At 44.1% G+C, this 20,840-nt stretch overlaps 1 protein-coding gene and 1 long non-coding RNA gene across 3 annotated transcripts in view; one reads left to right on the top strand and one right to left on the bottom strand.

Annotated features, from left to right (window-relative positions):
• Nucleotides 1-3,785, top strand: part of NOD1 (nucleotide-binding oligomerization domain containing 1) — a 48,556-nt gene extending 44,771 nt beyond the window's left edge. For both annotated transcript variants that reach the window (XM_011953939.1, XM_011953940.1), the window contains one exon: nucleotides 2,598-3,785. In XM_011953939.1, the coding sequence (XP_011809329.1) occupies nucleotides 2,598-2,670 (73 nt within the window). In that variant the 3' untranslated portion in view covers nucleotides 2,671-3,785. The remainder of the gene's footprint in view (nucleotides 1-2,597) is intronic.
• Nucleotides 3,786-18,248: 14,463 nt separating this feature from the next.
• The window catches only part of LOC105520306, a 20,341-nt gene continuing 17,749 nt past the window's right edge, over nucleotides 18,249-20,840 (bottom strand). Inside the window, exons 2-3 of the long non-coding RNA XR_001003108.1 lie at nucleotides 19,284-19,394; nucleotides 18,249-18,701 (exon numbers count right to left, since the gene is read on the bottom strand). This is a non-coding gene — a long non-coding RNA (uncharacterized LOC105520306). The remainder of the gene's footprint in view (nucleotides 18,702-19,283; nucleotides 19,395-20,840) is intronic.

Below are 20,840 nucleotides of genomic sequence, written 5' to 3'. Positions count from 1 at the left end.
GAGAGGCCAAAATGGGCAGATCTCTTGAGCACAGGAGTTTGAGACCAGCCTGGGCACCATGCAAAACCCTGTCACTACAAAAATTAGCCCGACATGGTGCTCTGCGCCTGTGGTCCCAGCTACTGAGGAAGCTGGTGTGGGAGGATGGATGCTTGGGGAGGTCAAGGCTGCAGTGAGCCAGGATCATGCCACTGCAGTCCAGCCTGGGTGTTTTTTTGTCTCAAAAAAACAAACAAGAAAGAAAAAAAGAAAAACACCATCACAGAGAACAGAGCCCAGATCCAACCAGACACCATGGCCTGTGTGCCTGCGAGGCCCAGCCTGCCCAGCAGCCTGGGAAGCACTGGAGGGCACTGGAACTGTTTGCATGGGTCTTTGCCCTCAGGTCACTCCATTTTTGCTGATTCTTATGTTTTGAGGACAGCAGGCAGAGCGGGAGAGGAAGGAGACTGCCAGACTACAGAACAGTTTGCAGAGCAGTTGGCTTCCATTTTTCTCTGCAGCTGGTCAGGTGGGTCGTAAAGACCTACAGTTGCTTTGAATTCTGTCAAGTTTCAAAATCTGCATTGCGTCCCTCTTTGAGGGCCACCATTCCTATACAAGGAACCATTTGAGTAGGGCCAGGAGCCTTCAGCTTCAAGGCCGACACTTGTGTCAGGGTGGAGAGGGGAACTGGCCATCAATTCAGAGAGGGTAGGACAGGTGGCCTGGATGCTGGTCTTGGGAGTGTCTTCACTTAGGTCCCTGGCTTGTTCTGGGAGCCTCCAGAGCATGCTCCTGTGTGTGTGACTTCATGGAACTGGGCTCTGAGAAGGCCGTGGCTTTGTTGGCCCTGCCAGGGACTGCCACACCAGGCCACAGGGCTGTGGTCAAGCTGGCCGGGGAGCCAGGTTCAGGGAGCAGCTCTGCTTGGAGCCAGCACTTACAGAGTGAGTCTTCTCCTTGGACTTGTTATCTGTACTGACACTTATTTCTACCTCATTCCTTTCGGAAAATAACTTGGAAGTCTGAAGTCCCCTGGTGAGTTCTGCCTTTAAGAACAGAAATTAGAGGTGGACAATGAACACTGTAAATTGTAGAAATGCATCCCACTCCAGTATAACAGCTTTCTGTGAGGCTACCTCCAGACTGTGGCTCTGGGAGGGTGGGGCCTGGGTCAAGGTCATTGCTCCGGTCCTAGGGACCAGCACCGTGTCTTCATTTATTTCTTGAATAATGAAATACTTGAGCATCAGGGACTGTGCTAGCACCAAAAATCCAGTGGTGAACAACATGGCTTCATGGGTTCACTGTCTAGAAAGCGAGATGCACATTCAAGAAAAAGAAAATCATTTGCGTAATTATTTAATTACAACGGTGATGGGTGCTATCACAAAGGGAAGGCCAAGAGGGAACCTGATTTAGATGAGGTTGCAGGGAAGGCCTCTCTGAGGAAGCAGCACTTACAGTAAGCCATGAAGGATGAATAGGAGCTAGACAGCTGAGGTGAGTAGGGAACAGCATGTGCAAAGGGTCTAGGGCAGGAGGGAGTGTGAAGAACTGCCAGAAGCTGCTGTGCCCTGGGGTTCGGACAGTGTGGAAGGGGGACTACAGGAGGCTGAAGAGATAGACAGGGACTGGACCATAAAAGATCTGTGGGTCATGATGCGCGTTTTGGTCTTTATCCTAAAAGTGATGGAAAGTTGGTGAACAGTTTGAAGCAGGAGAGGAATGTGATCAGATCTGCATTGCAAAAAGACCAATTCTTGGCTCTTCTAGGAAACTGGACTGGAAAAGGCCAGAATACGTGGAAATGGCCTATCAGTAGGACATTGTATTGATCCAGGGAAGAGATGATGGGTGCTCAGACCAAGACAGTCGGCTGAAGATATAGAGAGGTTCCAGGGAGGCATTCTAGATGCTTAGGAATTAGGACAGAACTTTGTGATATAAGGAACATGGGGATGAGAAGGAAGGTGTCCAGGTTGACCCCCAGGTTACTAACCTGCACAGTGGGATGAGAGTGGTCCATTCACTAAGCCAGGGGACCCTAGGACGTGTGGCTACTTTGAGGTGCGGGGGAGAGGTCCAAGTGAGGATGCCACGCAGGTAACTGCCTCCACTGACAGATGAACAAGGCTGTGGCGTTGATGAGATCAGCTGGGGAAAAGGGCTTAGCCCCAAGCCTGGAGGAAATCTCAGATGTCGAGGTCACATGGAGGAGAATATAGGAAAGGAAACGGAGGTAGAGTGCTCAGATGCGGGAGAAAAATTAGGGCATATAACCAAGCCAAGGGGAGGGAGTGCTTCAAGAAGGAGGGAGAGGAGAGGTTAGGACAGCCAAAATCCTGTGAGGGCCAAGAAAGCCAAGACCTGGAAAATGTCATTAAATTAAGGCTTATGGAGGCTACAGGTGACCTTAGTGAGACTCAGTGAACAAAGGGATGGCAGCTGGAGAGGATCCATGCTCATATGAAGGAACTATCTGAAAAGGGTATGTTCCTTAATTTCAGGGTTGTGTGATGCACGAGTGTGTGCTATGAACACACCTTGGGAAGGAGTGTGCCAGAGTCCTTAACATTTTATCTGTGTACTTTTGTCTTCCTCCTTTTCAACAGCCTAAATGGGAACCTGATAAAACCAGAGGAGGCCAAAGTCTATGAAGACGAGAAGCGGATTATCTGTTTCTGAGAGGATGCTTTCCTGTGCATGGGGTTTATGCCCCAGAACCTCAGCACGAATGCCACTCCGGGCAGTCGCTTGTGTCAGTGTCTTAAAGGGGCCTGCGGAGGTGAGACTATCAGGAGTCCACTGCCTCCATGATGCAAGCCAGCTTCCTGTGCAGAAGGTCTGGTTGGCAAACTCCCTAAGTACCCGCTACAATTCTGCAGAAAAAGAATGTGTCTTGTGAGCTGTTGTATTTACAGTAAATACACTGTGAAGAGACTTTATTGCCTATTATAATTATTTTTATCTGAAGCTGGAGGAATAAAGCTGTGACCCGAACAGAGGAGGCCAGCCTCAGCTCATTCCAACGCCTGCCATAGGGACCAACGGGAGCGAGTTGGTCACTGCTGTTTTCATTGAAGAGTTGAGGATGTGGCATAAAGTTGGTGCCAAGCTTCTTGAATAAAAGGTGTTTGATGGATAAGTATTATACCTGAAATATCTTCTTCCTTCTCAGCACTTTCCCATGTATTGATTACTGGTCCCATTTCACAGCTGGAGACACTGGGGTATATATGCAGTGTGGGATTTGACTCCTCCAAGATTTTGTGGAAAGTTAGTGTCAAGGAAAGGACGCACCACAAGCTTTTAATTTTAATCCTGGAGTCTCACTGTCTGCTGGCGAAGATCAGAGAATGCCCTCTTAGCTCTTAGCTGGTCTAAGAAGAATGACGATGCCTTCAAACTGCTGCTTCCACTCAGGGCTTCTCTGCTAGGCTACCCTCCTCTGGAAGGCTGAGTACCGTGGGCTACAGTGTCTGGCCTCGGGAAGAATTGATTCTGTCCCCGCAAAGAAACAGGGCATGGCTTGCCTTTGTGGCCCTGGCATCCAAATGGCTGCTTTTGTCTCCCTTACCTCGTGAAGAGGGGAAGTTTCTTCCTGCCTCCCAAGCAGTTGAAGGGTGACTAAACTGGCGCCAAGACTTGGGGGATCAGCTGGGAACGGGGCCAGCAGAGCATGTTGGACATCCCCCACCATGGTGGGCTTGTGGTGGCTGCTCATGAGGGTGGGGTGATATTACTAGATCACTTGTCCTCTTGCCAGCTCATCTGTTAATAAAATATTGAAAACACTCTTACGGTTGAGTCCGGAGTTTTTGAAGGGACTAGGCCTGGTAAGCACTCTTTGACTCCTGAACCCCATGCTGACTCACTCCGCAGCGGGGAAGGGGCTCTGGGGCAATGTGCTGTGAGGAGAGCCTGACAAAGGCCAGAGGCGTTACCAGTTTGATCCTTCACAGGCCTCTCTGCCTACCAAGAGACAGGAAGAGGCTGCGGCAGCCTCTGAAGTCTCTCCATCTGGCCTCTGAATCTCTTCAGGTGGCTTCTCAGAGGAAATAACTTGTGAGTAGGGGGTGGCTGGTGCCAGGACAGGCTAAGTGAACCAAAGTTCATGCCTTCATCACCATGCCATGGTAGGGCCAGCAGGCCAGGTTCGACGTCCACTACCTTCCTCGGCTGTTCACTGCTGAGTAGAGGACCCAGGTAGGCCTGTGGCAAGAAGCACCAAGCTGCCAGGGGCAGCACGTGACAGGGGAAGGCGTGCAGGGCCTCCAGTGGTCCACCTCTGAGTTCTTAGAGTCCAAGCCTGGCTTTGTAGAGCAGCCTCTTAGGAAGGGGACCGTTGCGGGGGGAAATCCTGTACAGTTAACAACTACATGGTGGCAGTTCCCTTAAAGGCTCAATTTTGGTGGTTCCTACCATGTCCCTCCCAACCACAGATATGAGTATTCACCTAATAATCACCCCAAGGCAGCAACTCTCTTCTTACTGCAGAATCTGGGCAGCAAATATGCCCAGAAAGAACGAGGGAATGAGTATGGCCCACTGAAGGTCAAAGGGGGAATGCCACAGACCTCAGACTCGCCAAGTCTTACCACGAAGTTCACTTCTTAGCAGACGAAATTCACATTTTATTAAACTGCTAAAACTAAACCCTTGAGAGTCTAAAATTTACTCAGAAACTACCAAATGTTATTGCTTCTAGAGACTGTCAAAATTAAAACTGCTGCCTCTAGGGAATTAGAATTTGTGTGGTATTGACTTAAATTCTATTTGGAAATACTCTGATCATCCAGATGGCAAATGGTAGATTTTCTTTTTTGTTTTTTGAGACGGAGTCTCGCTCTGTCGCCCAGGCTGGAGTGCAGTGACACGATCTTGGTTCACTGCAAGCTCTGCCTCCTGGGTTCACGCCATTCTCCTGCCTCAGCCTCCGAGTAGCTGGGACTACAGGAACCCGCCACTACACCAGGCTAATTTCTGTATTTTTTAGTAGAGATGGGGTTTCACCATGTTAGCCAGGATAGTCTTGATCTCCTGACCTCGTGATCCACCCACCTCGGCCTCCCAAAGTGCTGGGATTACAGGCGTGAGCCACTGCGCCCAACCGGCAAGTGGTAGGTTTTCTATTCCTCCTGTAAAACTGAGATCAGGCTCCTAATTCGATGGAAAGGTTCTCTTATTAGAAACAGCTGAGCTTCTGAGCAGACACATGGAGACTCTTCCTAATCAAGAAAAAGACAATTGAAAAAAAAATTCTGTAAATGAGGGCTATGACAGGACATCTTGGTTGATTTTGGGAAAGAAGCTTCAGCTCCCATATTTCATACCTGCACTTGTGTCAGGTCCATGCTGATATGGAACTTCTTTAAAAAGCCATGTGGAGTCACTGTGTGGCCATGTGGTATTAGCTCTCTGGAGTGCCCTAGCTGTGTGGCTTTGGAGCAGTCTAAGACGGCCAGAATCTTGATTTCCTCCTTGAAAAAACTGACAGAATCTGACTCAAAAGGTTGTTGAGAGGATTAAATGAGTCATGGAAAGTAGCTGGCACAGAGCCTGGCACAGGGTCCTCTTCAACGTTTGGCAGTTACTATCAAGCCAGCGGGTCTCATTTCTGCTCACCATCCCCTTCTCACTCGTAGGCTCAGGGAACCTTCCAGCTAGGTCAAATACAGGACTAGGAGTTCTCAAAGTAAAACCCCAAAATATTCAACATCAAGCTTCCTGCAATATCCTACCTTTGTCGGTGAAAAGCGTAACTGTTAGTTTTCATTATTATCACCAAAGAGCATACTGCCATTTAAGTGTCAACTCACTGAACACAGGGGGCACCTGTGTCTTCGCTGCACAAAAGAGCAGAGCAGGAGCTGGCACCACCCCATGGAGCCAGGCCCATGAGCTTTTGCCAAGTGGGAAGGAGCTTTCTGCTCATCCATATTTTGATTCACTTCCAGGTGGACCACAGGTCTGTTTCCAGTAACCAATTGCTTACTTACAAGAAAAAACCCTTGCGCTAGAGCTGAAAGGCAAAGCCGTAACCATTAACCCAAGTCCGTGAAGAAGAATTTTATGCAAGTAGAATGGCATTGTGAGGAGGCTGAGACTCATGTTACCAAGGGACATCCCAGCACTACCCACTCAACCTTAAAATGGAATGAACTGTGCCCAAGACCAGCTTAAGACTCTTAGAGACATTAAGTACTGAAAAGGTTATAGGCCCCTCTGACCTATAGTAAAAGTATTTAGTATATTATAAAGTAAGTGCAAAGATGTTAAACAAGTTTCTAATTTTTCCCATGACTACTCGGGTGCTTTTTCAGGCCAATAACAAATGTTAAAGTGTCTCAATTTTTTCCTGAACTTTTTTCTCTTATAAAGTGCATTTATTTTTGTTGTCAAAGTAATGTTGTTACCCAGTGTAATGCCTGTGTGACCTAAGTAAATTTCTTCCCCACTTTAACTCTGGTTATCTTTACGAAATAGGATGTCTGCGGCTAAAAGGTCCTCATCATGATCAAACCAGTTAAGAATGGTGGGATCCGAGATGGCAGCTCACTTGACCTCTGAAGAACCTCTAACTTCATTATAATCTAATTTCCATGCTAAATGACACTCCCCCCAGTGCCAAGACAGCAGACAATCACCATGACAATGGCCAGAAGAAACCATAAAAGGACAAAAAAGGGGGACAAAAATTCTGGTTCTAAAAAGTTATCTACCTAATTCCCAGAAAAGACATGAATATTTTCCCCCTTGCTTTTAATTCCCCAACCCCTTCATTAAAGATGCTCCGTATCTGTGACTTCCTGGCTCACATCAGGGGTGTCCTATATTTGTGATTTCTTGGCTGTCATAGGGGGATGCCCTATCCCTCACGGGCTGAGAAGTTGATTTGTGAGTCAGGTTCCCACATCTCAATTCTATGGGCATCAAACAAAGCCTGCACTGCTAGACGCACGCTTTCGATTTTGTGTATTGGCTTTGTGGCACCAAATAGGAAAATACTCCATTGTAGGGGGGATTGGCCTTGTCAATAATGTCATAAAGGGAAAATTTTAATGTTTATAATAACACAACACTAACACAGCTATTTTAATTTTTGTATGTAATCTTCCATGCTTTGCCTACTTTGAGACATCTTTTTACATAGCTATAATCACAGAGTACATTAGCAGTTATTTTTGTCATTTTCCCACGTTGTTAGTCTTTATAATTATTAATATATTCTACCAGTTTCAGAATTTGCTTAATAGTATTTCAGATATTCAGGTTAGATCTTCAAGTTTCCAGGCTGACTGTGGTGGTGACAATAGACAATATTTCTATGGAATTAAAACATTCTTTATAGCGATTTCTTTGGAATAAGATTATCAAGGCAAAGATTCCTGCTATTAATTAGCCAGGTATGGTGATGTATAACTGTGGTCCCAGCTACTCCAGAGGCTGAGATGGGAGGACCGCTTGAACCCAGGAGGTCAAGCCTGTAAGTGAGCCTGGGTGACAGAGACCCTATCTCAAAATAAAATCAAAACCAGAAACAAAAAAACCCAGATCCTTGCTATGAAATATTATTTTTTTAACCTACATCAAGGGTGTAATAAGTTTGGAAGCAAGTGAAAATTAGAGACCAATGTAATGTGAAGCCAGCAGTGTCTCCTTTGAATAGAATAAAACTCCCTGCCCTAACCCTCACACTCATACCAGACCAGTGTTCAGGCACTGCCCACACACATACATGTGCTATGGCAATGACTGACTGCAGGGAAGAATAAATGAACACATCAACATCTGTTTTAAAGTGGCACTGTTGAAGATAACCACTTACTAGTGGGCAAGTGTCAGAATCTTAAAAATCAGTTTTCCTTGATTTAAAACCTTTTTATTTATAAATATGTGTATGTGTCCTTGCTTTGCCTAAACAAACCCAGCCTGGCCAAACCCATGAACATCAGGCCAAATAAAAACTTCTTCCTCCCAACGACCCTGTGAAGTAGAATTATTTCCTGAATGAAGAAACTGAGGACTAATAATATGAATATGTATCTTATTAATCAGGATTTGTATAAAAATAAAAAAAGCAAAAAAAAAAAAAACTCTTCAGGGAAGGGATCTAGGCAAATGCAGAATGTTTTGCCTGGCAATATCTAAGTTTTTCAATCTCCTCATTCTCCCAGTGAGGAAATTGGTGTCAGAGAGCAAAAGATACTCACTCAAGGTCACTTTAACTACTGGTAGAACAAGAACTAGAACACAGGTCTTCTGTCTGGTTTTATTTTCCCTCTGTTCTGATAGGGTTTGTGACCTTCAGTTCACTCTGCAACTGACCACCTTTCTGCCAAATCTATTACCTGGTGACACAGGATTTTTTTCTTGGCCACTTTGCAAGCCAGGGACCTCTAGCTGGAGATGCCCCACCTGGGTCTTCTTCAGTCATGGTACCTGCTGCAGGAGATGGCCTGCCTGGGACAAGTCTTGCTTGTGCACTGGTTCCTGAGTGCTTGTCCCATGCCCAAGAAGAATGAGGATATGCTGACAATCGGAGAGTGAGCAAGGCAAGGAGTTTGAGTGATGAAACAGCTTTCAGTGGAGAGGGAATACAGGGGTGGTCCCCCTACCTGAAGGTGGGAAAGCCCCCCCACTGTGACTGAGTCTGGGGCTTTTATAGACTCAGAACGGGAAAGGGGCAGGTCATAGGTAATATTGGAAAAGGCAACATGCGATTGGTTAAAAGGCATTATTCAGAAAGAATCAATCAGGAAAGGGTGGGCAAACAGGAACAGAAGTTCTCACTCTGGGTTGTGGGTTTCATCAGGGACCAGCAATACAGTCTTTCACCCCTCAGGCCGTTTTTTGGCTTTGAGGTGGGGTTTCACCTGGGACCTGCCCCATTTACCTAGGCATTTGGCTGCCTCCTGTCACTATCACTGGTTCCAACTGGCTAGGGCAAGTTAAGCAAGATGGAGCTCTTTCCCCAAGGACACAGATGAGGTCTCTTTAATGTTCCTTCAAGAAGCCTGATCTTTTCTCCTATATCCAGGTGCTAAAAGTTGCAGGACTCTGGGGTCATGTCTCATGGCTGGAGTCACAGCCCGGGAGCACCCTGCAGAATGGCAGGTGACATCTTAGCTCTACAGAGCCAACAGCTTCATCACTGCTACAGATCCTCCATCCCCCAACCATGAGACTGGAACAAAGGAAGTAAGTGGGTGCATTCCAGAGAAGTAGAGAAGGTTGCAATTGAGTGACTTTCATCACAAGAGGGCAGCATGTGTCCAGTAATTAATCCATTATGTAAGTGGCCAAAGGATTCAACTGTGCATGGGGTCTGGTGACTGGCACATTGTTCTATTTAAATAAGACTCAAACCAAAGTACATTGTGTTAAAAACAATTTTAAGCCCATTCATTCATGAGTTCAAAGATATCAATAAGTGCAAGAGTCGGCTGAGGGCACATTAAAAGAACACTATTGTGGCAAGTTCTCTGGAGACTGAGGATCTGGGTTCAAATCCTGGTGATACCAGAAGCCGTGTGACCTTGGACGAATGACTTAGCTTTTCTGTATCTGAGCTCCCCATCCATAAGAGTTTATAAAACAGTGCTCTCCTTGCAGAATTGTCTGGTTGTGAGTAAATGAATTAATAGGTGTAAAGCACTTTAAACAGCACTCGGTAGCAACTCCTATTACCTAATGAGACCTTTTTCCTCCAGCACTGCCTTAATGAGCATCAGGGATAGGGCAAGAAAAAAAAAAAGAGACTCTGCCAGGCCATCCTTCCTAACTTGAAGAGCCCCTCCACGACACTGCCATTTTCAAACTGATAGCAAAGTCCGGTCTTTTAAGCCCAGAGACCAGAGGTCATTTCCAAGGCTGAATACCTGTGGGACTGGAACTAACTATTGTCTGTATTTGAAATTGTCTTCAGTCTTATTCTGTTAAGGAGCCACATGTCCCAGTGAACACATATCCAGAAACATAGATTAGGAAAGTCATAAACCGATTTGCATTTTGATTTGATTTCACAGATGTTAGAGTGTATCATCTGGCTTTCCACACTAAAATCATATGATTGAAGGTTCTTTCTTTGATGTCAGAATGTGGTTCTCTTTCCAGCACTCCTTTCATTCACTGATGAACATTGCTCCTGATTTCCCTGCCTGTAGTAAAAATGAATGAGCAAGCTGGAGGGAAGAGTAGGAAGGAGGGAGATGTGAACAGAACAGAAAGGGAAGAAGGAAGTGGGTGGGCTAATTCCTGGAATCTTAGCTTCCACCCTCTACTGCCACTATCCTACTCGTGTGTCCGGGGACTGGCCTGGTGCCTGAGGCCATCAGCTGCATCCCGGGCACACTGACGTTTCCTGGAGCCAGTAAGCTCATCGCCTGCCGAACAGCTGTGGGGACAGCTCAGCTGCCCACTGCTGCTTTCAGATTCCCGACTGGATATTCACTAGGTGATGTGTAAGATCTTCTTCCTTCTGCTGAGAAAATGCGCTTAGCTTGTTTCCAATTCACTTTCCCAGGAGGACTCACTGGTGGTCAAAACTCTTTCACTTGAATCCTCTAGTCCATTGCTTCTCATTATCACCCCTGTAAGGAGATATTTTAGATATATTTTCCCCAATCTCTCTCCCATCCTGAAATTTTAATACCACTGATATACTGTGTTTCTCTTTATGTACAATTGCAGCCCTCTGAAGGCCACAAATCATCGAATATCTAGGTTCCTTTTTGTCTCCTAAGAATCAATTTTGCTCCTGTGGGGATGATAAAGCTCTTGCTGAAAATCTCATCAAACCCTAGATAAGTCTTCTCACACTTGCTGTCTTCAAGAACCTTTCTATCACTCTCTTTTTCTGTGAAGAGCGATTTGCTTTCTGCACATTATTCAACTTTCAATACATCTTAATAGTTACGAATTTAACATTCTTATTCTCTTTTCACTCTATCCTAAAGACAGTTTTATCTATGTGCAAGAACAGTGCTTATGTTAGGAAAAGCAGTGCTGTTTGTGAAAGGGGAACAGGCCCTCCTAGTGGGGACAGTTGTCTGAAGTTTTCTGGTCCCAGCTGCTTCAGAGATGAATTTCTGCAACATGTCCCGAATTACTGCCACCTGGCCTTTGGGGAGAACTTGAGGCTAACTTTGGCATTGCTGCTGTGCCAACTTCCCTTTCTCACTTTCCAGTTCCCCCTCCCGAACTCCCCCTCTAAGAGACCCAGGACTACCCAGAATTCCCTTTCAAAATAGCACCCAGGCCTCTGCCACTCCGGGTTGCCTACTTCCCACATCAGCCCACCCCATGCCTCATTGCTGAGCTTCGCTAGGTGTTGAGGACATCAGACTCATTGAGGTAATACAGAATAAAATGCAACTGTTTCACAGGACTATCCATGTCAGATAGCTTAATATCAGAAGAGGAGCTAGCTGATTCAAAAACTTTACTTAGAAACACAAAGGATGAGAAATTTCAGGTCAAGATAATCTTCAGTTCTCCTCAATTGTCTTCCCCAGAGTTCCAGAATCATTCCAGAGTATGGTTGGCATTTCTGAAAGGGTTTGATCCCTGCAACACCTTAAGCAGAGCTCAAAGTCCATCCACTTTCTATCTATCCAACCATCCATTTGTTTCACAAATAAATACTGAACATCTGCTTTAGGTCAGGTACTGTGCTGGCTGATAGGAAATGGTTAGTGTCATGTCTTTTCACCCTACTTGCAAGTTAGTTAGACTGTTACTGTTTTGTGGATGTTGGCACAGGGCGCGAGCCTCTTGGGTCGGAAGCGCAAGACTTTATGATCCACAGAACGGTAGACAACATGAGCACGAGCATGTCTGCATCAGCCCCTGTGCCCTGTAGCCCACGAAGACAGTGTGCTGGGCCACAGGTGGATGCTACGCATACAGTGGCTTTGCATGGCAGCTGAAAAACACTGAGCTTGAGGAATCTGCCATTTTATAGCAAGCAGCAGCAAGTCTGCTCTCTGAACTGGAGGGAGCTACTACTTTATCCTCAAGGTTTTCTGCTGCAAACATAATGTCTGCTGAGAAGCAGCCTGAGTAGAGTGGTCAGGACCTCGCCTTGTGTGCATACCCAGCAAGAATGTGCTGGATGCTCAGGACTCAGGGCAGATCACCTCTCTCAACAGTGAACTAAAAACATGCAGAGACCTTACCCTCACAGCATGTACAGTCTAGCGGGGAAGATGGATATATTTATTCAAACCACCAAGTGGATAATTGCCAAACTGCAACCATGATGAGTGCCCGAGGAGAGGTGCAAGGGCTTTCAGGGCCTATCATAGGTGTACTGATCTCCCTTGGAATCAAGGACACGATCTGCAGGGAGGACAGTGAGATTCAGTAAATGAACAGCATGGGCCAAGGCCCCATGGCTCTGAGGAGCCTGGCCATGAAAACTGGAGCACAGAACTCAAGGAGGAGCATGGGATAGGTAGAGCTGGGAAATACAAGGTAGGGACCCACCCCAAGAGAGGCCAGTGTTTCTTCAACTGTATACTGTGACCTGCTAGGAGGTTGTGAAAGCAATGTGGTATACACCCAATCTCTGTTTTTAAAAAATGAAACAGAATAGAATATCAGAGTCCACCACAGAGTAGCACCAAGAAGCAGTGACAAGCACGGGTCTGGACCCAGACTGCCACTCATTAACTGTACAACCTCAGACAAGCAACTGAACTTCTCTGTGCCCGAGTGGCCTTAGCTTTAAAGTAGTCATAAGAACATGTGCATCGCATGGGTTCTTACGGGGACTAGAGACGAATTACTACTCGCAGCATACCAAGAACAGTGTCTGCCAATCAGTAACTGCCATGCAAGTATTTGTTAATCAAATAAAGCGTATTGTCTTATGACACTTTTATAAAATACACATCAAGTGTATTGAGTTTCAATATAAACTGTATTTCTTATTGTGAGTAAAGGTCAGAAAAGTTTAAGGATTTTGGTCTTTCACAGAAATGCGAAGCCCCTGAACGATTTCATCAGAGAGGAGAGGCACCATCAGGTTTACATTCTGAAAAGATGGCTTTGGCTGTAGTATGAAGAATGGGTTGAGGACCTCATGAGACAACCAGGTGGAAGGCTCTCGCAGAAGTTGAGGCAGAGATGATGGTGGTTTATGGGCAGGACTGAGAAACGGCCACAAGGACTCATGGGCACTGATATTGCATGCAGAGATCTTGAGAGCTGTTTTGTGCATTCTGTGGCTGAGTCTTCAATTAGTGGAGAAAATTTTGCCATCTGAATCCACCTGGAACATCAGTGCCTGTATTGGTCACAGCTTTTCTGGTGGCAAATAATAAAACCCTTCTCTGGGTATCTTAAACAAAGGGGGGCATTTATAGGATAAATCTACTGGGGGCTAGCACACCAGCATGGAAAATGTGGTGGGGCAGGAACCAAGATAGTTCTGGAAGGCTAAGAAATACACGAAGCAGGATCAACACAGCCAGAACTCCACTGATACATTCCTGAATGACCTCTAATAGTACCTTCTTGGTTTTACTCTCACTATGCAAAGTTCTTGGCAGACACAGCCAATCAACCAAGGTCATGTCACAGGCAATGCTTCAGCTGCTAGGAGACAGAGAGAGGGAGGACGTTAGCCCCTTTGTCTTTCACAGTGGGAGCTGGGGCACTTCAGCCACCCAGATGACTCATGGTGGGAGATTTTCCCAGAATAGAAAGGGGCCCAATGGGAATGGGTGAAGGATGACACAAGGGGCAGTGATGGTACAGGGAATCAAGGATGATCCACAGGCTTTTGGATTGTGGGGTCATTCTGAAACTACTAGAAAAGAACTGGATTTTGTTTGGAGGGAAGGGTGAGCGAGGAGGGAGCACAGGGTCGGTGTGGACATAAATCGAGTTTGAGGTGCCCGTGAGATAAACAGCTGGAGATACACAGGGCTGGGGCTAAACGGAGAGGCCCAAGGTAGAGAAACAAGTTTGGGACTCAACAGGATATAGATGGTATTGAAGACATGGTCAAAGATGAGGCCAACCTAGGGCAAGAGCAGAGTGAGAAAAGACCAAGCACGGAGTCTTGAGGAGTTCTGTCACTTAAAGACAAGGTAAAGGAGGATAACTCTTCAAAGGAAACTAAGACAAGGCCAGAAAGGTTGAAGGAAAAGCAGAGGGATGGTGGTGTGGTATTGAGAAGAAGTCAACCACCAGTAAGAAAGTTTCATGCCTATGGATTTAGTGACAGGAAGGTCATGGGTCACCCTCATAAGAGCTGTTTTCATGAATTAATGCAAAGAAGCCAGACTGAAAAGGATTGAGAAATAACTGGAAGATGAGGATATCCTTCAAGAAATACAATGTGGGCTGGGGCGTAGAGGCTCATGTCTGTAATCCCGGCACTTTGGGGGCTGAGGTGGGTGGATAACCTGAGGTCAGGAGTTCAACCCCAGCAAGACCAACATGGTGAAATCCCATCTCTACTAAAAATATAAAAATTGGCCGGGCGTGGTTGTGGGTGCCTGTAATCCCAGCTACTCAGGAGGCTGAGGAAGGAGAATCTCTTGAACCTGGGAGGCAGAGGTTGCAGTGACCAAGATCGTGCCATTGCACTCCAGCCTGCGTGGTGACAGAGCAAGACTCTGTCTCAAAAAAAGAAAAAAAGAAAGAAAGAAAGAAATATGATGTGAAGGGAACAGGATATGACAGTAGCTCAGAGGGGATATGGAGTCTAGAGAGGGTTACTGCATCTGACTTAAAACAAAGGGAGCTCCACGTTAATGGCAAAGATGAAACTGGGTTCATTTCTTTAAATCCCAATTCTACTAACCTAAATGTATGATGTATTGGTAAAATATTTTATTCTCATATATAGACCTGAAAAGTAAAAAATAAATGATTATCAGATATTATTAAATAGAACTTGATTCAGGGGTTATGAAAACAGTCTCAGAGTGGGACTCTGGTATTAAATATATGACTAAGATGTCATATATATGTAAATGATTTGCCTAACTCTTGTACATATGGCAGATTGCTGCAGTAAATAGTCCCCCAAAAATCATACTCCCCTCTACACAGGTGACTCACACTGGATAATGGCACGTCAGCAAACACGATGCAAGTAGGAGCTCAAGATGTACTGGCAGATTGGGGTTTGCCCTCTCTTGCTGCTGGGAACACTTTCACCAACATGTGAAAAATCTCAGGCAGGTCTGCTGGAGACTCACGGTCCAGCTGGCACCTATTTCCAGACATGTGAGTGAGGCAATGCTGGACCAACTAGCCCCCAGCTGCCCACCGGCTCACTGTAGCCACATGAACAAGCAGGGGCAAAAGCCCAAATTTCTGACCCACAGAATCATGAGTTAATTTAAGACTGTGGTTTTAAGTCGCTAAATGTTGGGGGTAGTTTGTTACCCAGTAAAAGATAATTGAAACAGTACACAAAAGTTAAGGAAGGCTAACTGCTGTAATAATAAATAGAATGCTAAATATACAATGGCTTAAACACAATAGAAGTTCTTCTCTTGCTCATGTGAACAATCCAAAGAAGTTTCAGATTGGTGGCAGGGGCGCTCTGTCCCATACAGTCACTCAGAGACTCAGGATGTCAGTCTTTCTCATCACCAATGAGTGGTTCCCAAGGTCACCTTGGGAATGATCAGCCAGACAGCAAAAGCAGAGAGAGCAAAGAGGACAGCCAATGGGAAGTTTTATTGGGCCCAGCCAAGAAATATGCCATGTCTTCTACTCACACTCCATAGGCCAGAACCCAATCACGTGACCAAGCCTAAGTGCCATGAAGGAGTAGTTGCGTGCCTAGGAAGATGAGGAAACAATACGATGAACAGCAGGTACTACAGAATTGTACTGGCTTTTTTAGAAAATAAAAATCACGTTTGTTAGATGCAGCATGGCATAGTGGGAACAGGCTGAGGGCCAGAAAGATCTGGGTGAGATTTTGGTTCCACACTTGTTAACTGTTTAACCTGGGAATAATACCTAATCCAGGTAGACCTCCATTTCTTTATCTACAAGATATGGAAATACTTTTTTATTGGGTTACTGTGAAATTAGTGTAGTTTAATCTCTACACTTGGTAGAGTGCCAATACATGATCGGTGTTCAGTATACAGTAGCCACTGGCATTAACTAAATTGAATGGTATGATAAACAAATAACCAAATATGGAGAGAAGAGTAACACTAAGCTGTCCAGATAGCAGTAATATTAGTCATGATGCTTCCAAATTAAAATTACTGAAGTTCAACTCAGTGTAATAAAAAAAGAGGGGATTTATTAGAATGATACAAAGAGATGAGGGGACTCTCAACATCAAAGGGAGACCTGTGGACTGGAACCCCTTTCAGGACTTCAGAGACTCAGTCTTTTTTGTTTGTTTGTTTCTCCTGCTCTATGTCCACTTATGTTCTTTGCTTCATTCTCCCCATTTATAGACACACCTTTTGCCTCCAGAACTGCTAATTTTAAAATGTGTGATAATGGTATTGTAGTTATGTTTTTAAAGAGTCCCTTTCTTGCAGAGATACACATTGAAGCAGTTATGGATGAAATAATATCAAACTTTTGCTTTAAAGCCATACATTTTAATATATTTGGGGATGGAGAGTGCAGATGACAAGATTGGCCATGGGTTGGTAATTGCCGAAGTTAGGGGAGAGGTGTGGCATTTCACTACGTAGCCCTCTGTAGGGTTCTGCATCTGCGGATTCAAATCAGATCAAAGGTGTAGTTAGGTCTATGATGGTTGTGTGTATACTGAGCATGTGCAGGTTTTTTTTCTTGTCATTATTCCTTAAACAATACAATATGACAACTATTTACATAGCATTTACTTGGTTTTAGGTACTACAAGTAATCTAGAGATGATTTAAATTACGTGGGAGGATGTGCATGGGTTATATGCAAATACTCTGCCATTTTATAGCAGGGACTTAAGTGTCAGCAGGCTTTGGTATTCACTGGGGGTCCTCAGACCAGTCCCTCACAGATATTGAGGGATGACTGAACCATCCTCTCTACTTTCGGATATATTTCAAATTATCCATTAAAAAATAAAAACAAAGGCCCAACACTCATCTGGTCTTGGCTTAGCAATTCAAGAAAAGAAACAAATCAGGTTGGTCCATCTTATGTCAATATTTTAGCTGTGATTTTCTGCCTTGGTGAAATTTTTATGTAGTTAAAAGGTAAAAGTGATCAGCATTTTCATCCATTTGGGTATGACCTTTCTGGATTTTAAGAGAAATGAGTAAAATGATATACAGAAATCAGGACTTGGCAGAGTTGAACTCACTACAATCTTTTCATGACCACTTTGCTAGAATGCTTTTCCCATTTTTCTTACATAACCTTATGAAAGGCAGAGCTATTTTGGCAGTATTTTCCTCAAGCACCATTGTATTTAATAGAGTCTCAGGAGAGACAAGTTCAGAGAAAAAAGCACAAGGACTGCAAAAGTTATGGATCTATTTTCTAGTGATAGAGATAATAAGCTTTCAGAATAGTCATATGTATACTGAAGGTATCTAGTCACAATGTCCAACACATCAGAGATCTTCTGGCCAGCAGCGCAAAAGAAAAAGAGAAAGAGGTTGAGAACTGTTACTATTGCTTTCTTGTATGATATATTTTCTAAAGGGAAAAAAGCTCTCTGTTTCTCTTTACTACACTCAAGGTGTGCATAGGTTTTGTAATCATGTTGTTTGAACTGGTTGATCTCACGTATTATGTTGATCACATAAAAAATAAGGATCAAGGGGAAGAAGGTATTGATAACCTTAGAAATAAAGCCTAGGGGCTGGGTGCGGTGGCTCACGCCTGTAATTCCAACACTTTGGGAGGCTGAGGCGGGCAGATCATGAGGTCGGGAGCTCGAGACCAGTCTGGGCAACATAGTGAAACCCCATCTCTACTAAAAATACAAAAAATTAGCCGGGTGTGGTGGTGTGCACTTGTAATCCCAGCTACTCGGGAGGCTGAGACAGGAGAATTGCATGAACCTGGGAGGCGGAGGTTGCAGGTTGCAGTGAGCCGAGATTGTGCCACTGCACTCTAGCCTGGGTGACAGAGTGAGACTCCATCTCAAAAAAAAAAAAAAAAAAAAAAAGAAAAAGAAAAATAAAGCCTAGGGATATAGGGAGCCAGAATTCCTTGGCTATAACCCAGTCTTTGGTCTTTGGCCAAAAAAAACAAAAAGTTTATTTGGAATTTAACTTTTATAATTAGACAACTTTGCTAATCAATCTCAATTGTTATATCCAAATCAGACTTTTAATTTTCACAGATGTGCCAAATTGTCTGTTCCAAAGATGGGCATCACAATACATTCCATTCCATGTGTTTCTCTTGCTATGCAACACTGACACTCCTTCCATCAGGTGGTAGAGTCTGTCTTCTCCCCGTGCTCCTAGGAAGAACTTCATGTCCTCCTTGACCAGCAGGGGATGGTGGAAGTGACTCTGTGTTGACTTGTGAGACAAGATCCTAAAAGTGATGCACTGCTGCCTTGTTCTCTTGGGATAACTGCTCTTGGAACCCAGCCATCGCAGTGAGGAAGTCAAGTAGCTCCATGGACATGCCATGTGTAGGTGTTCCAGCAAACAGCCCCAGCTGAGGTTCCAACTGACAGTCAACGTCAATCACCTGACAAGAATGAGTCTTCCAGCCCTGGCCTGCTGAGTCATCGCCAACTCCAGCTGATACTATAAGGAGCAAAGATGAGCTGTTCTGCCAATTAAGCCCAAATTGCAGATTTTTGAATAAAATAAATGACTGTTATCATTTTAAGCCACTAAGTTAGGAGTGCTTTGTTATGCAGCAAAAAATAATTAGAAGAACAAATATGACATTATTAAATTAGTAATGCTTTTGACTTTTAGTACACGGGGGGGATAAGTAAAATGTTGAATAAATATGAAAAAAGTGGAATTTTTCTGAAGCAGAGGGATGAATTAGCCATACATGCAGCAACATAAGTCGATCTTAATATATAGTGAAGAACTAATCATCGGAATGCTATACAGGCCGTTTTCCCACTGCTATTAGGCCATTTTTCCACTGCTATAAAAAATATACCTGAGACTGAGAGAAAAAAAAAAACCCTGAGAAGAGGTTTAATTGGCTCACAGTTCTGCAGGTTGTATAGGAAGCATGGTGCTGGCATCTGCTTGGCTTCTGGAGAGGCGTCAGGGAACTTTTACTCACGGCAGAAGGCAAAGCAGGAGCAGGCATGTCACATGGTGAAAACAGGAGCAACAGAGGGCAAGAGGAAAGATGCCTCGCACCTTTAAACAGCCAGATCTTGCTAGCACTACTGCAAAGACAACACCAAGGGGATAGTGCTAAACCATTCATGAGAACTCTGCTCCCATGATCCAGTCACCTCCCACCAGGCTCTGCTTCCAACACTGGGAATTACAATTCAACATGAGGTTTAGAGGGTATGACATCCAAACTATATCAGACAATAACCATTTATAAACATGTAAAAAATTTCTCAAAGAAATCTTAGGTATTTTTGAAAGATTCATAAAAATCTAATTCAATGTATAGAAGGTAGATCAGAAGGACATATGTTAAATACACTAGGGTATGTAGTTAAATAACTATAGCATTGGGAATGTGAATAAAGGGAGAAAATTTTTAAAAATCAAAAACAAGAGAGTGTTATGTAATTTCCAGACTTGATTGCCATTTCTTTCTAAGTCACACAGCTAAAATTTATTTCCCAGCCTTCTGTGCAGTTAGGTGCGGCCATATGATTTAGTTCTAACTTTTGGAATGTGGGCAGAGGAGATGTGTGTTATCTCTAAGCCAAGCCCCTCAGCAAGGAAAAATGGCCTTGGCAACTAATAAATAGATACCAAGATGGACCACATCCCAACCTGGGTCATATAAAACAAACCTTCACAAATTTAAAAGGACTGAAATCATAAAAAATATATTATCTGTTCATAATGAATCTAACTGGAAATCAATAACAGAAAGATACCAGGAAAATCACAAAACAAAAATTAACCCACTTTTAAATACTTAAATGGTCAAAGGAAAAGTCTCAAAGGAAATGTAAAAATACACTGAAGGGAATGAGAATCAACCTATAAAAATCTTTGGGATGCAGTTAACGCAGTTCACTTTTAGAGAAATTTATAAATTTAACACTAAATGCTTATATTAGAAGATGGTCTCAGATCCATAACAAAGCTTCCACTTCAAGAAACTACAAGAGGAAGAGCAAAATAAACACAAAGCAAGTAGGAGGAAGGAATAAACATAAGAGTAAAAAGTCAATGAAATTGAAAATAGAAAAACAATGGAGAAAATAAAAACAAAAGCTTATTATTTGAAAAGATCAGTAACATCGATCAATCTTAAGCAAGGCTGACAAAAGATGGGGAGAAGAAGAGAAGAGGGAAGGGAAAAGAAGAGGAGAGAGGAGGGGAGACAGGAGGTTAAGAAGGGGGAAAGTGCAAGAAAGACATAAACGATCAATATTGGTAATGAAAGAAGGAACACTATTACAGACCCAGCAGACATTATAGGATAATAAAGGAATACAACAAACAACTCTATGCACATAAATTTGACAATTTAGATGATACAGACCAATTCTAAACTATGAAAACACCCAAGATAACAGGTAACTTGAATTGTCTCATAACTACTAAAAAAATTGAATTAATAGTTTAAAACCTTTTGGAGGGCGGAGCAAGATGGCTGAATAGGAACAGCTCCAGTCTCCAACTCCCGGCGCGAGCGACACAGAAGACCGGTGATTTCTGCATTTTCAACGGAGGTACTGGGGTCATCTCACTAGGGAGTCCAGGACAATCGGTGCTGGT

This window comes from Colobus angolensis, unplaced genomic scaffold (genome assembly GCF_000951035.1).
Source record: "Colobus angolensis palliatus isolate OR3802 unplaced genomic scaffold, Cang.pa_1.0 Scaffold378, whole genome shotgun sequence".
Taxonomy (NCBI): Eukaryota; Metazoa; Chordata; class Mammalia; order Primates; family Cercopithecidae; genus Colobus; species Colobus angolensis.
This window is presented reverse-complemented; position numbering and strand designations above follow the sequence as displayed.